This window comes from Tamandua tetradactyla, chromosome X (genome assembly GCF_023851605.1).
Source record: "Tamandua tetradactyla isolate mTamTet1 chromosome X, mTamTet1.pri, whole genome shotgun sequence".
In the NCBI taxonomy this organism is placed as follows: domain Eukaryota; kingdom Metazoa; phylum Chordata; class Mammalia; order Pilosa; family Myrmecophagidae; genus Tamandua; species Tamandua tetradactyla.
This window is the reverse complement of record NC_135353.1, coordinates 166,047,982-166,063,843: the sequence shown is the minus strand read 5'-3', so window position 1 is coordinate 166,063,843 and position 15,862 is coordinate 166,047,982. Positions and strand designations below refer to the sequence as shown.

The window sequence follows — 15,862 nt, the reverse complement described above, 5'->3', positions numbered from 1 at the left end:
GTTAAGGATTAAGTTGGCTGTACATTACAAACTCTTAGGTCAGTTAGAATTTCATGGATGTCAGAGCAGTGGTTCCCAAACTCTTTGATGTAATAAAAAATATCTTTTTGCTAAAATAAAGCCTTACAGGGAACCCTAAAATGTAAATAGATAAGAGCAATGTATTAATAAAAATGTACTTCATAAATTACAATTTGATTTTTACTTTAAAAAAATCAATGTTATAGTGAATTCAAACAATAAGGTTGCTTCAGCCAACAAAAAAACTCTGAAACCAGAAACTGAGGCCAAAGTTTATCGTCTATTACAGTGAACATCCAATTTTTTCTGTGTTTTGATTTGACTAAACATTATCAAGAAAACTGAATTTAAGATAGGTAGGTAGGTGCAAACGGTAACCATTTTTAAGGGGTTTACCTTGCAATCTCAGGCCAGTTTGCAAAGTGCTAGAGCAGGAAAACCACCATTATTGGGAGCTCCACACGCAGCTGAGCCAAGCTGGATGGACAATTTAATAGGCTGGGGAGTTTCCGTGGGAATGTTTGTAGAGAACACATTTGCACACGCTTTTTTCCCCCACAGATTTGAGGACAAACTTTGAAATGGAATTTGGATTACTTGCAAGAGGCCGGAAGCACCACCTTAGGGCCACCACAGAGCACAGTCTGAAGACCACAAGGCTAGCCTTTAAACGGCAAGGCCAGTGAGAAGGGCAGGTGCAGGCTGGCTGAGGGTTCATACCGGATGTCCTGAGTGCAGAATTAAACATAGCCTACAATCCAAAGGGGTCAGGTGGTAGCACTCACTCTCTCACAGCCCATGTTGGGAAGGGGTCTGAAGTGACAGTTCGTCTCCTATTCCAAATACCCACAAGGGGCCAAAGTGGAGCTAAATAAAAACTTAATCAGGAATGAAAGGCATCATTAAAAGACGAAAGGGAGGGGCTGGTGATGGAATGGAAGACAAAGGTCAGATGCTATGGCATCCCCAGTGAGTCCCCTGGGAGGGGGATAAAGGCCCCCAAGAGGAGCCTGGGGAGTTACCTTCAGACAGCACACTCAGCGCTTCCTCCGACGTGTGCCCGCAGTCCAGCGCCGTCTTCCTGGGAGCGCCCCTCGCACAGGGGCCCGAATCCACGGGGCAGGATGCTCGCTCGGCTTCCGAGGTGGCAATCGATTCCCACTGGATCTCCTTCCTGGGATTCTGAAAAGCCAGGCTGCATCCTGTCCAGCCATAGAAGGCCAGAGACAAGAGAAACCCCTGGGCTGGATTGAGGATTCCCTGGGAGAGCAAAGAGACACATGGCGGTCAGGGTAGGGGAGTAGGAACCCGGGGCACTCTGTGGTCACCGAGGTGGATAAACGCTATTCGGGAGGCTTGGCGGCTGGCCTCACCTAGAAGTGGTTGGAAGGCTAGTCTGGGGCAAAACAAAGATTGGTGCCTGTGCTGTACATTCAAAGTGTGCCTGAAAAAATGGGGGGTGGAAGGTGGGGAGGAGAGCAGGGAAGGGGGGCAGAAGGAGGGGGAAGAGGAGGAGAAAGGAGGGGTGATTAGCAAAGGACAGTGGGGAAGGGAGGAGGAAGGAGCCCCGAATTTCCTATCAGTTACAAAATGTTCTCCCAACTTCCTGTAGGCTAAATGCAGCTGGTCACAAAATCAACAGTACCTTTTCTCTCCCCAGCCTTTTCAGTAAAATATTTTCATTTCTCTAATAAAGATGACACCAGCCTTTGGTTAAACATTTAGCACAGAAACTAATTGGAACCAAAGTTGTTTAAACTTAAAAACCAATGAATCTTGCTTTTATTGTTCAAAACAAAACAACAAAGAGTATTTTGATTGCAATGAGTATCTAATAAAATACCATAATGTTTCTTAATTAGGAAAAGGTATCAGAAATGTTAATTTACTGGCCCCCATGGGAAATAACATATTAAAATCACTTAGGAAATTTTTTTTTCGCCCAGCAATATCCAGAGAGCCTGTTTCCCAACCCTCATCAAAAAGAAAAGGAAAATAAGCAGAAAAGAAAAATCCTTAAGTCTGGACACACCAGCAAATATCTATGTTATCATAAGCATTTTTCTCCATTGACAGGCAAGGGTGGAATAAGCGGGGAGCCAGAATCAATGGCCTTCAGAGAGCTGAGCACTCTTGGGCTTAATGAATGAGTGATTTCACACCCCTGGGCAGGGTGACTTCCAATCCCAAAGTCTTGGAGTGCTGGTGAAATTCAATGGGGGAAAGTCTGCCATACTCAAAGGCAAGGCGCTACTTCAGCAAAGGGGCGCTATTAATTCAACAACCCACTCTGCTCATTTTCAGCCAGGCCTTAAACCAACCAGCAAATAAAAATCGTGGCAATGACATTTGTAAAAGTAGAAGAGACAGAAACAGAGAGAGGAGCTTATTATCCAAAACCACACCATTGGGTCTACTTTTGCAAAAATCTAACGTCGATGGTCAGCAGCCTATTTACAGACTTGGGGCAACGACGCTGAGGCGCCTGTGTAGCAAGACAATTTTACCTGGGCCAGACACCCTACGTGATTTTCAACCACAGAACCCCAGGGGCTCTCACCTCATGTTTCGAAGGCAGAATTGGATTTAACCTAAAATTCCTGAAGCTAAAAAACGAGTTCCAGGGAACCCTTATCCGTGCGTGTGATAAATACACACCCAAAAAACCCAAGGAAACAAGTGAAACGTCAGACCAAAGCGTTGAGACTCAGGTGATGTGTCCTACTCTTACTTGAAAGTCCTTGGAACCAGAGTTTCCCCAATTCCAAAGAAACATAATATTAATTCTCTGCAGCTCAAAGTCCACCAAGAACTCACATACTTATTTTTCATCATAAATGTTACATTGAAAACACTTGGGAAGAAAATCTACCCAAGGCACTTCCACTTTTACTAGCCAACGATCCTTTCATGTATTTCCATTCAATATTTTTTCATGCACATGTTTTCTTTCTTTCTTCCCTTTTTTTTAGTGCATGGGCCAGGACTTGTCCCCGGCTCTCCCTCACGGCAGGTGAGCATTCTACCATCGAGCCACCTGCGCACCCCATATGTGTGTTTTAAATAGCTGTATGTAGTACAATTTTATATCCTACATCTTGTCACTTAATACTAGAGGTTTCATAATCACTATATTTAACATCTATATAATATTCAATCAAGATCAAAGACCATAATGGACTTAGCCCTTTCTTTTTGATGGAATTTTCCATTGCCTCCAATACTTCACAATATTGGCTATTTCAGACCTGGTATGGCCTGGAATATTGCTTCAGGGTAAATTCTGAGATATTGTGCACCTGCCTAAAAGGTGTGACACACTGTGCCAAATTGACGTACAACAGTTGAGCTGTTTACTAACATTTCCAACAATGAACGAGGCTAGCTGGCTGGAACACAAAGGCCAGGAACAGGTAGCACAGAATCTACTCAACTCATTCTGTATTTAATTAACAATACTTTATGCTTCTGGGTTTTTTCCTTGTGGTTTCTGGGAAATTTAAAAATCATCATTGACCTACCATAATAAACCATGTGGTCTTGGCTGCATTTCTGACAGGTTTCAAGGCACCTCCATTGATATTCGGTTGCATTTCAAGATAGAATAAGAGGCTTTCATTGATGATATTCGGCAACCAGCTGTTAGAAAGAATGGCCCACAGGTAAAGAGGACACACAATAATATCTGCTTTTAAATGCTGGGGTTGGGGGGGAGATGGCTTCTACCCCAGCCTAACTAAAGTCCTCACTCTCCATGGTGGAGGGTTGACCACTTCAACGGTCAAGAACTGGGAGGAACCAGCACATGGAGCATAGACTTTAAGAAGCGTAACTCCTCCTCTCAGACTAAAGCTCAGATGGACAAACCCTTCCCATGGTAACACTTTGCACGACTCCAGCGTGTGAGGTTCTGGCACCGTATCACACTACCAGAATTCACTCTTCCTTTGAAGTGTAACCTACTGTGTTGAAGGAGAGCAAAACAAATCTCATTGCAACATTAAAGGTTGGCGTATTTACTGTTACTGTTGGTGAGTTAGTATGGGTTGAAATGGCAAGCCGAGTGTGGTTTAGAGGGAGATAATTCACTTGTCTCCTAGGAGCGTGTCCAAACAAGCCTCCTCTGATCAGATGAATTAGTAACGCCACAGAGGCATGGCGTGTCCCTTGAGTATCACCTCACCCCACTGCTGACTCCAGTCGTGTTCTCCCTGGCCACACGTCTGTGGGCAGAGCCTCAGTCTGAGACCTTGGGGCAAGGGAGCAGCAGGGGAAAACCAAGGACAGGAACATTGCTCCCCCTGCTCTCTGCCCTTCCTGACCAAGCTGAGCGACCACACCCAACATGTGCCCTCACCCTTCTGGTAGACACAGGAATTCTGGTGTCAAGGTGATGCAAATGGGTGAATTTAAAAAGCATGACCAAGTATTTTGACGTTAACCCCCCAGTAATGGGCTGAAACACCGGATGCATATGGCTGGGATGTTTGAAAACTAAACTTGGTACATCTCGTTCTAAAGGCTTTGTGTATACGGTGGTAAATCTGAGTATTTTTCCAGAAATTTATGAGTTGTGGACTTGCTTTCCTGTTCTCCATGCATTTCCTCAAAGGGCCCCTAGGAACTTTCAAAGATTTCCTTTCTGAAGATTCTGCCCTTTGTAACTTCCAGGTCACACCCGCACCAGCAAAATGGCAAGTTTTTTGTTCATGTCCCTTCCCGCTGGCAATGTAAAAATCCATAGAAGGAAGATTACCAAAGATTTAAAACTAGCATTATTTTGAAAAATCGGATCTTGATCACGGCTCCCATCCGTCTCTCGTTCTCTGTGTAAATGCCTTGTCTTCCTTTTAGTAAAGAGGCCACTGTAAAGGAAACAGGAGAAGATATACAACATTCCTTACTGACATTTATTAACAGGGATGTGAGTCCACAAGCCAGAAGAGAGTCCAAGTTGGAGTCATCATACACTCTAGAGAGAAGATGTATTTCTAAAACTTTCACCTTTACTTTGATGTCATTTTAGATTAACCTAAGAGTTGCAAAGATAGTACAGAGGGTTCCTGTACACCTGTACTCTTACCCAACTCTCCCCAAAGCTAGTACCTTACATAACCATAGTACATTTGTCACAGTGCAGAAACTAGCCTACCTGATCACTATTACTCAACTCTAGAACTTCTTTGCATTTTGCCAATTTGGGAACTAAAATTCTAAAGGCTTGTTTTCTCTATTATAAAAGTAATGCATACTTGTTATTTTTAAATACTGAAAAATCTAACATTTCTCCTTACAGACAAGTCGGAAAATACACGAAAGCTTCGCGTAGAAGAATTAAAGATTCACAGTTCCACCAGCGTAGCCAGCCACTGTTAACATCTAAGTGTTTCTTTCCATTAGTTTTTTTCATTTTCTATAAGTTGTTTTCATTTGTTTGATGTAATCAAATCCCCACTTTTTTATGGAATTTTTATTTTTAAAAAAGTTACAATGAATATACTTTTCAAACAGAGATTTGAAAAGACTGACCCAGAGAGGCACAATGATTTTCTATTATTACTGGCAGAGTATTTTAAGTGCTTTAAAGTTGTATAACTGACAGCTGGCTCTCAGCTGCCCTCTTGGTTAGGGTACACTCCCTTATTTCCATCCCGCATGTAAGAAATCCAGGGTAGCCTGGGGAGGTGGGATGACCTGCTCTGGGTCACGCTTCCTTGAGGGTGAGTGCAGGGCTGAAAGCAGGTGCCCTGTCTCAGCAGAGAGTGCCTTCCCCTATATTCCGCTGACTCTCTACATTCCTCTTATCTGGCTCCCACCATCACATCTGACCCATTTCCCGTGCTCTACTTCCTGTTTCCTGCCCTGCAGTTAGATGCTTTTATGGAAGAGAGATAAAGACCAAGGCATCTTTGGAGTCAGGGACGTATGACCCCTCATTCCTACTCCAGGGCTCCGCGCGCAGCGGCCTCGTGGCTCCCCTTCACACTGTCCCAAGGCCATGCCTGGGGCTTCCACGGTACGTAAGGGTAAACAGGGATGAGCCCAACACAGAAGGTTTGAACAAGCAAAGAAACTGTATAACCCATGACTAACAAGGCTTGCTTAGAGGGGTTAAAAATGGGATGGTATATGGAAAAAATATAATTAATGGAGACTAGGGTCTATGGTTAACAGGAATACTGAATTGATCTTTCATTAATTGTAACAAAGGCATTACACCAAAGCTAAATGCCAATAAGAGGAGGATCTAAAGAAAGGGTATGGAATTCTTGTTGTAGTTGTTGCTTCTCTTTTTTTTTTTTCCTTTTCCTCTCCTTTCTTTACAGAAGAAATGGAAATGTTCTCATATAGACTGTAGTGGTGAATACCTAAGTGTACGATCACAGCAGGAGCCACTGATTGTACACACAGGATGGAGTGTATGGTGTGTGAATAAAACTGTTTAAAAAATGAACAGAGAGAAGTTCTGGAAAAGATGTGTGGAGAGAGAGTGAGAAACATACCTACGCTGGTAGGGAAGGAGAACAGTGCAGCCCCTCTGGAGGGCAGCGTGGTGGTTCTATAGGAAGCTGAGTATAAGCTGCCATAGGATTCCCAAACCCATGATTAGGTATATACCTGGAAGAACTAAAAGCAGGGACACAGATAAACATTCACACCCTGGTGTCTATGGCGACATTATTTTGTAATGGATGGAGGAAGCCTAAGGGTACATCAACTGAATGGAAGGGCAAACTGGGGTATAGTCATATGATGGAATCCTGAGTGGCTGCAGGAAGGAATGAAATTTTGTAGCATGCAATTAGGAGAATTCTGTTGAGTCAAATAAGCCATAAACAAAAGTACAACTGTTGTATGATATCACTGATATAAACTAACTATAATGAGCAAACTCTAAGAACTGAATCCAAGAGCACAGGTGTCAGGGGACAGGAAGCGGGCGGAGATTGGGCAATCGGAGATTCAGGAGAATGGAATGTTCGGTAAGGCTCACTGTAAAGGTTCCTACATTGTAAGCTCTTACAGTACTCATATCCATTCCTGAGTTTTAACTGTTATTTCTAAAATCTGAGATGCTGTGCTCTTTGCGTATAACCTGGTAGTTTCCTGGAAATTTGGGTATCTGTGTGACACCCGACGCTGAGAGAGTTCTGCAGTTCTGAAAGTCAGCATTACTCCATACAGCTCCTGTTAAAGAAGCTGAAAAAGAGATCAGACTTCAACTCGAGATATGAATAAATCAGATCTGGTTAAGACTAAGTTAAATCAGAATACAGGGTAAAAGGATGATATTGTCTGTGTTTTAAAATTTCAACTTCTGTATGAAACCAAAGGAGGAGATGTTTATTTTGACCAAAATCTAATTATTCTATAGCACACTATCTAATTTAACTTGTCAGGTGAGCTTATCTAAATAACCTAATTACCTGGAACCTAAAATAGAGAATGAGATCTTGGTATTTTGCACGAGTTAAGGTAGTATCCCGATACATTTCTGAGTATTTTAAGCAGAAAATAAAAAAAGCATTTGCAAAATACCCTTGAGGGGCTGGGGGAAAATGTGGCACTATCAATCTTCCCCACCTGAGGAATTCCTGATATTCCTTCAGGAATTAAGGACTGCCAATTTAATAGACCAAGCCCTCAATCTTGAGGCTTGCCCTTATGAAACATATCTCTGCAATAGCAAAGCTAAGCCTACTTAAAACCATGCCTACAAGTCACCTCCACACAACCTCTTTTGTTGCTTCAGATGTGGTTTTTAAGACAACTCTGCAAATAAAATCACTACCGTCCCCATATATGGGGCATGATTCCCAGGGGTGTAAGTCTCCGTTACAACGTGAGACGTGACTCCCAGGGATGAGGCTGGCCCTGGCGTCATGGGATTGAGATTGCATTCATGACCAAAAGAGCAAAAAGAAATGGAACAAAATAAATTTCAGTGGCTAAGAGATTTCAAACAGAGGCAGGAGGTCGTTATGGAGGTGACTCTTACAGAAGCTTCAGTCAGATATTGCAAACTACCATAGTATGCCAAGCCCCAACCACCACTGTTCCTGACAACCCTAAAGAATGCCCTGCACTCTATCTAAGACTCTATAAATGTTTTACTTAGTAAGTTTATTTTTTCTGAAATTTAATGCCTCTAGATTGTTCCTATGCCAGATAAGCCTTGAAACCAAGAGGTACCTGTTTCTTTAAGCACATCAACCAATTTCATATGTCTTCCCCATAAGGTCAACAGCTCTTTCCAGCATGAAGACGTTAAAGAGGTCAGATATCCCTGAAGACTGAAAGATCAAGTGGAGAAATTGGGATTTAACAAATAATTTATGCCTACTGGCTCATTATATAGATTTTTTTTTTAGTTTCTAGTGTATTAGAATAACTAGGAAGAAATACTGGAAATTGCTGAGCTATGATCCAGTAGCCTTGATTTTTGATAATGATTGTACAGATAGTAAAAACAAAAAAAGAAAAGAAAAAAGTCAGTTGCCTGTGTTATGTGAATCTTCTTCTTGATGTTTTATTTTGCTCCTGACAAGACTACATTGTCTTATTTAACTTACCTTTACTGTAAGTCTTTAAATTGGGTAGAATGCAATACTAGGGGTCAATAAGGAGGCGCTAATAAGTATGGGATATTTCAGGTTTTCTTTTTATTTCTCCCTCTGGAGTAGTGCAAATGTTCTAAGACTGATCCCAGTGATGAATGCACAGCATGCAATGATACTGTGAACTGCTGATTGTATATTTTGGATGGACTGTATCGTGTGTGAATATATACAACAAGAAAAACATACATATGTCTATATAAAGGCTTGTTCCCTTTCTCTTACTAAACGGGCTCACTCTCTCCAACCGAGTTCTGCTTCTGTCCCAGGAGGATGACAAAGGAGGTCAAGTGTCATGGGTAATTCTAGAAGTAGAACCCGTTGTTGTGGGAAGTCCAGTGTGCTGAGCATTTAGGCTCATTTTCTGAGTGCACGCGCTGAGGCCATGTGCCTGGAGAAGGTCCCGCCCCCTACCTGCGGCCACTGCCTTCCGGAACAGGATGGGGTTGGCCACCAGGACGAGCAGCAGGGGCACGTACGTGGTCACGTAGTGGGGGATGGCATGCTCCAGACCCCTGTCACATCTGAGGGAGAAAAACCAAGGCATCCTCCTTAAAAGCAGATCATTAGCTAAAATAAGTCCTGCTTATCTGTAAACTGAGATAGGGAGATGACAGGAAAAGGGGAAGTGCGGGAATCTATCCTGACTCTGCCCAAAGGAAATCTGACTCATTCGTGTGTCTGAGAACAAGCAGTAAACTGCAGGAGAACAAGGGAAATCAGTCATGCTTCTTCCTAGCTCGGAAATGGAGGAACTTGGGGGCCTGCCATTGGGGGGAGCGTGTAAAGGTCCCTATTGAGCAAAGCTAAGAATGGAAAAGAGACTCTGGCATGGTTGAGTCCCCCCACCAGATCTTTTCAAGGGAGAAACACTCAACTCAAGTGAGGTAAAAGCACTCAATGCTTTAGGTTTTGAGCACTTAGCAGCAGAGCGAGTCACAACCATGAATGAGATCCTGGCTCTCAATACCTGCGCTTCTGTGACAGAGAACGTTGGTCCTTCTGGGACAGGGATACAGTCCCAAGGCTGCTTCTCAGGGAAGAGGACTGTGACATCTATGGGAGGGCCATTACAGCACGTGACCAGGCAGGAGCTGTCATCTCACAGATGCTTAATGGAGGAGAGGAGGAGAGGGGGAGAACTGAAGGCAAAGCGGAGCCTACCGGAGGGAGATGGAAGTGTCTCAAGGGGAAAAGCCCTTCTAGCCGAGAAGGGTGGCTTTGAAGAAAGGGAAAGCATGCATGTTTCAGGAAGCCTGGGGTGGGAAAATCAGTAGAGGGACATGGCAAAATATGCGAAGAATGCGGCCTTCTTTCTAACAGGTGCTTTCCTCTTCAAGTGTGAAGGCAAAAATGTGGTCTGAAAGGCTGAGAGGGATAAGGGAAAAAAGAGGAAGAAGAGATGTGATTGTGACACAAAGACTGAAAATAAAGGACAGAACAGATGGTAAGGGCAGGAATTTGAGGACTGTTTATGGCTTGGAGCCCCTGGACATGAGACTTCAGGGGAATAAAGAAGCTGAAACGAGCAGCCTCCTGCAGCCCAGCGAGCACCCCGGAGCTCCTGGGGAACCGGAGACTCAGGAGGCAAGCCTCCTTGGGGGCCTCCAGGCTCCCCAAAGCAAGGGAAAGTGACCTTGTGTCATACCAGCTGCTAACACTGCATCTGTGCTCTGGAAGTTCCCCAGGAAGGCAGGCTGGCTGGCAGGCCGGATCTACTGAGAGAACCTGCGAGTGCTCATGGTGGAAAAGGGGACCCCAAATCGGCTGGCGTTTTCCTGAGTAGTGATGAGGGGAAAAATGAAAAGGGGAGAGATGGTCTGTACCAATAGCTGGCAAACTGTTTCTGTAAACAGCTATGTCACGCTTCACAGACCCAGTAGTCTCTGTCACATCTATTCTACACTACTGTAGTGTGAAAGCAGCCACAGAAAAATATGTAAAGCGATGGCCATGGCTAGAGTTCCAATAAAACTTTATTTATAAAAACAGAAAGAGGGCCACTGTGGGCAGAATGGAAGTCCATGCAGACCTTCTGGGTTTTGGGGCCCCTGCCTGGGTTTTGGGGCCCCTTCCTGCTTAGGTAGCCAGTTAAATTAAAGGGGCCGCAAAGGGCAGCAACTTCCTTGCAAACTGGGGATGTTAAAGTTGTATAAGGATTCTGCTTATTTGAAATACCTACCATTAGCAAATTCATAAAGACAAAAAGTAGATCAAAGATGACCAGGGATCAGGTGGAAGGGGAATAGGGAGTCACTGCTTAATGGGTGCCGAGCTTCTGTTTGGGAGGAGAAAAGGGTCTCAGTAATGGGTGGTGGGTGATGGTGGCACAACGCCATAAATGTAATTAATGCCACTGAATTGTACACTTGCAAATGATGAAAATGGCACATTCTTCATTCTCTGTATGTTACCATGATAAATGTTTTTTATTGTAAAAAACAAAACAGGCAGCGCACATTTTTCTTGATGTCTGCACTCTGCTCACTACTGGTGCAGACAGTCTAAAATGACAGAGAGGCTGTCAGTTCCCAGTGTTTCATTAAAGACAGAGGATGCATCCTTAAAGGTACTGTGAAGTTTTGCAAACTGTTGCATTAATAGAATTTTAGATGCAAAGAAATGCTTTATTTTGAGGGCCACATCTTGCATCTGAGGCCAGGACAGAGAAGGATGGAAGAGGAGAGAGGAAAATGTAGCAAGCATAGAAGGCCAAGAATGAGCTCTCGTGACAGGTCCCCTTTGCTTCCTCCACGTCACCTCGAACTAATTCTTGGAACATTCACTTGCCTACTCAACAAGCACAAACTGATTTAAAGAAGAGAAAATAGGGGGTGGGCATGAGAAAGTGGCATCATGGTAGAGGGGACACCCCTAAAGCTTTGCATACGTACTTGTGTGCACAGAATGAACCCACACAAACAAGGAAAGGAAAGGCAAGGAAGGCACAGATGGCAGTGAACACTCTGCCCCTCAGCTGCACGGTTCCGGGACTGTGGTGTGATATGGCCCAGGGACAATGACCTGACCTCCGAAGTGCCCTCTCAGTGGGTAGTGGCCCCTTCATTTCCTGAAAAAGCAGACACAGTGGGTGAGGGAGCTGGGGGGTCTCTGGGCAGCTGGGAGCCTTACCTGGACAGGGAAGGGTAGTAGAGCATGGCCACCCCTTCCACGCAGAGCAGCGTGGCCACACCCCCCGCCATGATGTGGTAGAGCAGGAGGGTACTAGGAGAGAGCAGAAGGGGCAGGACACACGGCTCAGACAAGGGAAATGTCTAGACCCTCTCCAGTGCACTAGAAAGGTCGGGGAAAGGTACATGGGGCAGATGTGTGTGGGGGGGGGTGAGTATTTTGCTGCTCAGGGTTTTTTGTTATTATTTTTTTTAATTGCAGTGAACTTTACATCCCATAAAACTAACCATTTTAAAGTGAAGGATATAGTGGCATTTAGTGCATTCACATGTGCAACCTTCACCTCGACCTGTTTCAAAACACTTTCCTCACTCCTGAAGGAGAGCTGGGCCCTGTCAGCAGTTATCTCCCATGCCTCCCTCTGCCTGCCGCCACCCACCATGAATCTGCTGCCTCCATGGACTTTAGAAAAGACACTCAGTAATCCAGGATGGAACCATACCACATGTGACCTTTGTGCCTGGCTGCTTTCACTGAGCATCATGTTTGCAAGGTTCATCCACATGGTAGCATGCATTAGTACTGCATTCCTTTTTATAGCTGAATAAAAACAGAAAATAAGTGCTAACAAGGGTGTGGAAGACTTGGTACATTGCTGGTGAGCAGGTAAAATGGTGTGGAAAACAGTCTGGTGGTTCCTCGGGAAGTTAAACATAAAATTAATATATGTATGAACAAGTATATGCCAACAAATGAGATAACCTGGATGAAACAGACAAATTTCTGGAAAGACACAAACAAGCTACAGTGACTAAGGAAGAAAGAGATCTCAATAAACCAATCACAAGTAAAGAGATTCAATCAGTCATCAAAAATCTCCCTACAAAGAAAAGTCCAGGGCCCGATGGCTTCAGGAGAATTTTATCAGACATTCCAAAAAGAACACCAATCCTGTTCAAATTTTTCCAAAAAAATGAGGAAAAAGGAACACTACCTAACTAATTTTATGAAGGTAATATTTTAATACTAAAACCGGGTAAAGATGCTATAAGAAAGGAAAACTACAGGTCAATCTCCTTAATGAATATAGATGTAAAAATTCTCAACAAAATGCTAGCAAATAAAATATGAAAACACCTTAAAAGAGTTATACTTCACGACCAAGTGGGGTTATACCAGAAAAGCAAGAATGGTTCAACCCAAGAAAATCAATTAATGCAATACAGTACATTAATAAATCAAATGGGAAAAATCACATGATCATCTTGATTGATTCTGAAAAAGCATTTGACAAAATTCAAGGTCCTTTTCTGATAAAAAACACTTCAAAAGATAGGAATTAAAGGTAACTTCCTCAATATGATAAAAGGCATATATGAAAAACCAAGAGCCAGCAACATACTCAATGGAGAGAGACTGAAAGCCTTTCCCCTAAGATCAGGAACAAGGCAAGGATGCCCATTGTCACCACTACTATTTAACACTGTACCAGAAGTTCTAGCTAGAGCAATCAGGCAGGACAAAGAAATAAAATGCATCCAAATTGGAAAGGAAGAAGTAAAACTTTCATTATTTACAGATGACATGATATCATACTTGGAAACTCCTGAGTAATCTACAACAAAGTTACTTGAGCTAATAAACAATTCAGCAAGGTGGCAGGATATAAAATTACTGTGCAAAAATCAGTAATGTTTCTATACACAAGCAATGACCTGAGGAGTCAGTTAAGGAAAAAAATTCCATTTAAAATAGCAACTAAAAGAATCAAGTATCTAGAAATGAACTTAACTAGGGATGTAAAGGATTTGTACACAGAAAACTAAATAACTTTGCTACACAAAATCAAAGAAGATCCAAATAGGTGGAAAAACATTCCCTACTCATGGATAGGAATGCTAAAAATAGTTAAGATATTAATTCTACCCAAATTGATTTACAGATTCAATGCAGAACCAATCAAAATTCCAACAACCTACTTTGATGACTTGGAAAAGCTAGTTGCTGTATTTATCTGGAAGGGAGAGACCCTGAATAGCTAAAAGCAATCTAAAAAAGAAGAACGAAGTGGGAGGATTAACACTGCCTGACTTTAAAACTTATTATAAAGCCACAGTGGTCAAAACAGCATGGTACTGGTACAAAGGCAGAAGTACTGAATTGAATTGAGAATGTAGAAACAGACCACCAAATCTATGGTCACCTGATTTTTGACAAGTCCCCCAAATCCACTGAAGTAGGACAAAATAGTCTTTTCAATAAATGGGTATGGGAGAATGGATATCAATAGCCAAAAGAATGAAAGAGGTCACTTACCTTAAACTCAATACAAAAATTAACTCAAAGCGGATTAAACACCTAAACATAAGAACTAGCACCATAAAGCTTCTAGAAGAAAATGTAGGGAAACATCTTCAAGACCTAGTAATAGGAGGTAGCTTCTTAAACTTTACACCCAAAGCACAAGCAACAAAAGAAAAAATAGATAAATAGGAACTCCTCAAAATCAAATGCTTCTGTACCTCAAAAGACTTTGTCACAAAGGTAAAGAGGCAGCCAAACCAATGGGAGAAAATATTTGGAAATGACACATCAGACAAAGGCTTGATATCCCATATGCAAAATGAAATCATACACCTCAACAACAAAAGAGCAAACAACCCAATTATAAAATGGGCTGTAGATACGAACAGGCATTTTTCTGAAGAGCAAATACAGATGACTCAAAAGCACATGAAGAGATATTCATTTTCACTGGCTATAAGGGAAATGCAGATCAAGACTACAATAAGACACCACCTCACACCTATGAGAATGGCTGCTATTAAACAAACAGGAAACTATAAATGTAGGAGAGGATGTGGAGAAACTGGGACACTTATGCACTGCTGCTGGGAATGTAAATAGTTCAGTCACTTGATATTCTCACAAGCAGTGTGGACAACCAAAGCTAGAGGCTGAGCCCCCAGTCTTGTGGTTCGTTCATATGAAACTTAACCCCACAGGGGATAGGTCAAGCCTACTTAAAATTTAGGCCTAAGAGTCACCCCCAAGAGAGTCTCTTTTTTTGCTCAGATGTGGCCTCTCTCTCCAGCTAACACAGCAGGCAAACTCACCACCCTCCCCCTGTCTACGTAGGACATGACTCACAGGGGTGTGGACCTTCCTGGCAATGTAGGACAGAAATCCTAGAATGAGCTGAGACTCAGCATCAAGGAATTGAGAAAACCCTCTAGACCAAAAGGGGGAAGAGGGAAAGGAGACAAAGTGTCAATGGCTGAGAGATTCCGAACAGAGTCGAGAGGTTATCCTGGAGGTTATTCTTATGCATCAAGTAGATATCATCTTGTTATTCAAGATGTAATGGAGAGGCTGGAGGGAACTGCCTGAAAATGTAGAGCTGTGTTCCAGTAGCCATGTTTCTTGAGGATGATTGAATAACGATACAGCTGTCACAATGTGACTGTGTGATCGTGAAAACCTTGTATCTGATGTTCCTTTTATCTACCGTGTCAACAAAGGAGTAGAACATATGGAATAAAAATAAATAATAGGGGGAAAAATGCTTAAATAAATTTAGTTTGAAATGCTAGTGATGAATGAAAGCAAGGGGTTAAGAGGTATGGTAGGTATAATCTTTTTTTCTTTCCTGTGTTCGTTTTATTTCTTTTTCTATCGCCTTTTTATTTCTTTTTCTGAATTAATGCAAACGTTCTAAGAAACTGAATATGCAACTAAGTGATGATGTCGTGAATTAGTGATTATATATGTTGATGTTTTATTTGGTTTAATTTTTTAATTAATAAATAAATTTAAAAAAAAGAATATGGAAAAAAATAGTGCAGTCACTATGGAAGACAGTTTGGCAGTTCCTTAGGAAACTAAATATCGAGTTGCCCTATGAACCAGCAATAGCACTACTTGGTATATACCCAGAAGAAGAGATGAAAGCAATGACACAAACAGACATTTGCACACCGATATTTATAGCAGCATTATTCACAATCGCCAAAAGATGGAAACAACCCAAGAGCGCATTGACAGATGAGTGGATTAACAAAATGTGGTATATACATGTGATGGAATATTAT

At 42.5% G+C, this 15,862-nt stretch overlaps 1 protein-coding gene across 3 annotated transcripts in view; it reads right to left on the bottom strand.

Moving 5' to 3' along the window:
* GPR143 (G protein-coupled receptor 143) overlaps positions 1–15,862 on the bottom strand; it is a 112,199-nt gene that overhangs the window by 41,768 nt on the left and 54,569 nt on the right. For all 3 annotated transcript variants that reach the window (XM_077145409.1, XM_077145410.1, XM_077145411.1), the window contains 5 exons: positions 11,772–11,864; positions 9,054–9,163; positions 4,778–4,886; positions 3,543–3,660; positions 1,044–1,281 (listed from right to left, as the gene is read on the bottom strand). In XM_077145409.1, coding sequence (XP_077001524.1) covers positions 1,044–1,281; positions 3,543–3,660; positions 4,778–4,886; positions 9,054–9,163; positions 11,772–11,864 — 668 coding nt within the window. The remainder of the gene's footprint in view (positions 1–1,043; positions 1,282–3,542; positions 3,661–4,777; positions 4,887–9,053; positions 9,164–11,771; positions 11,865–15,862) is intronic.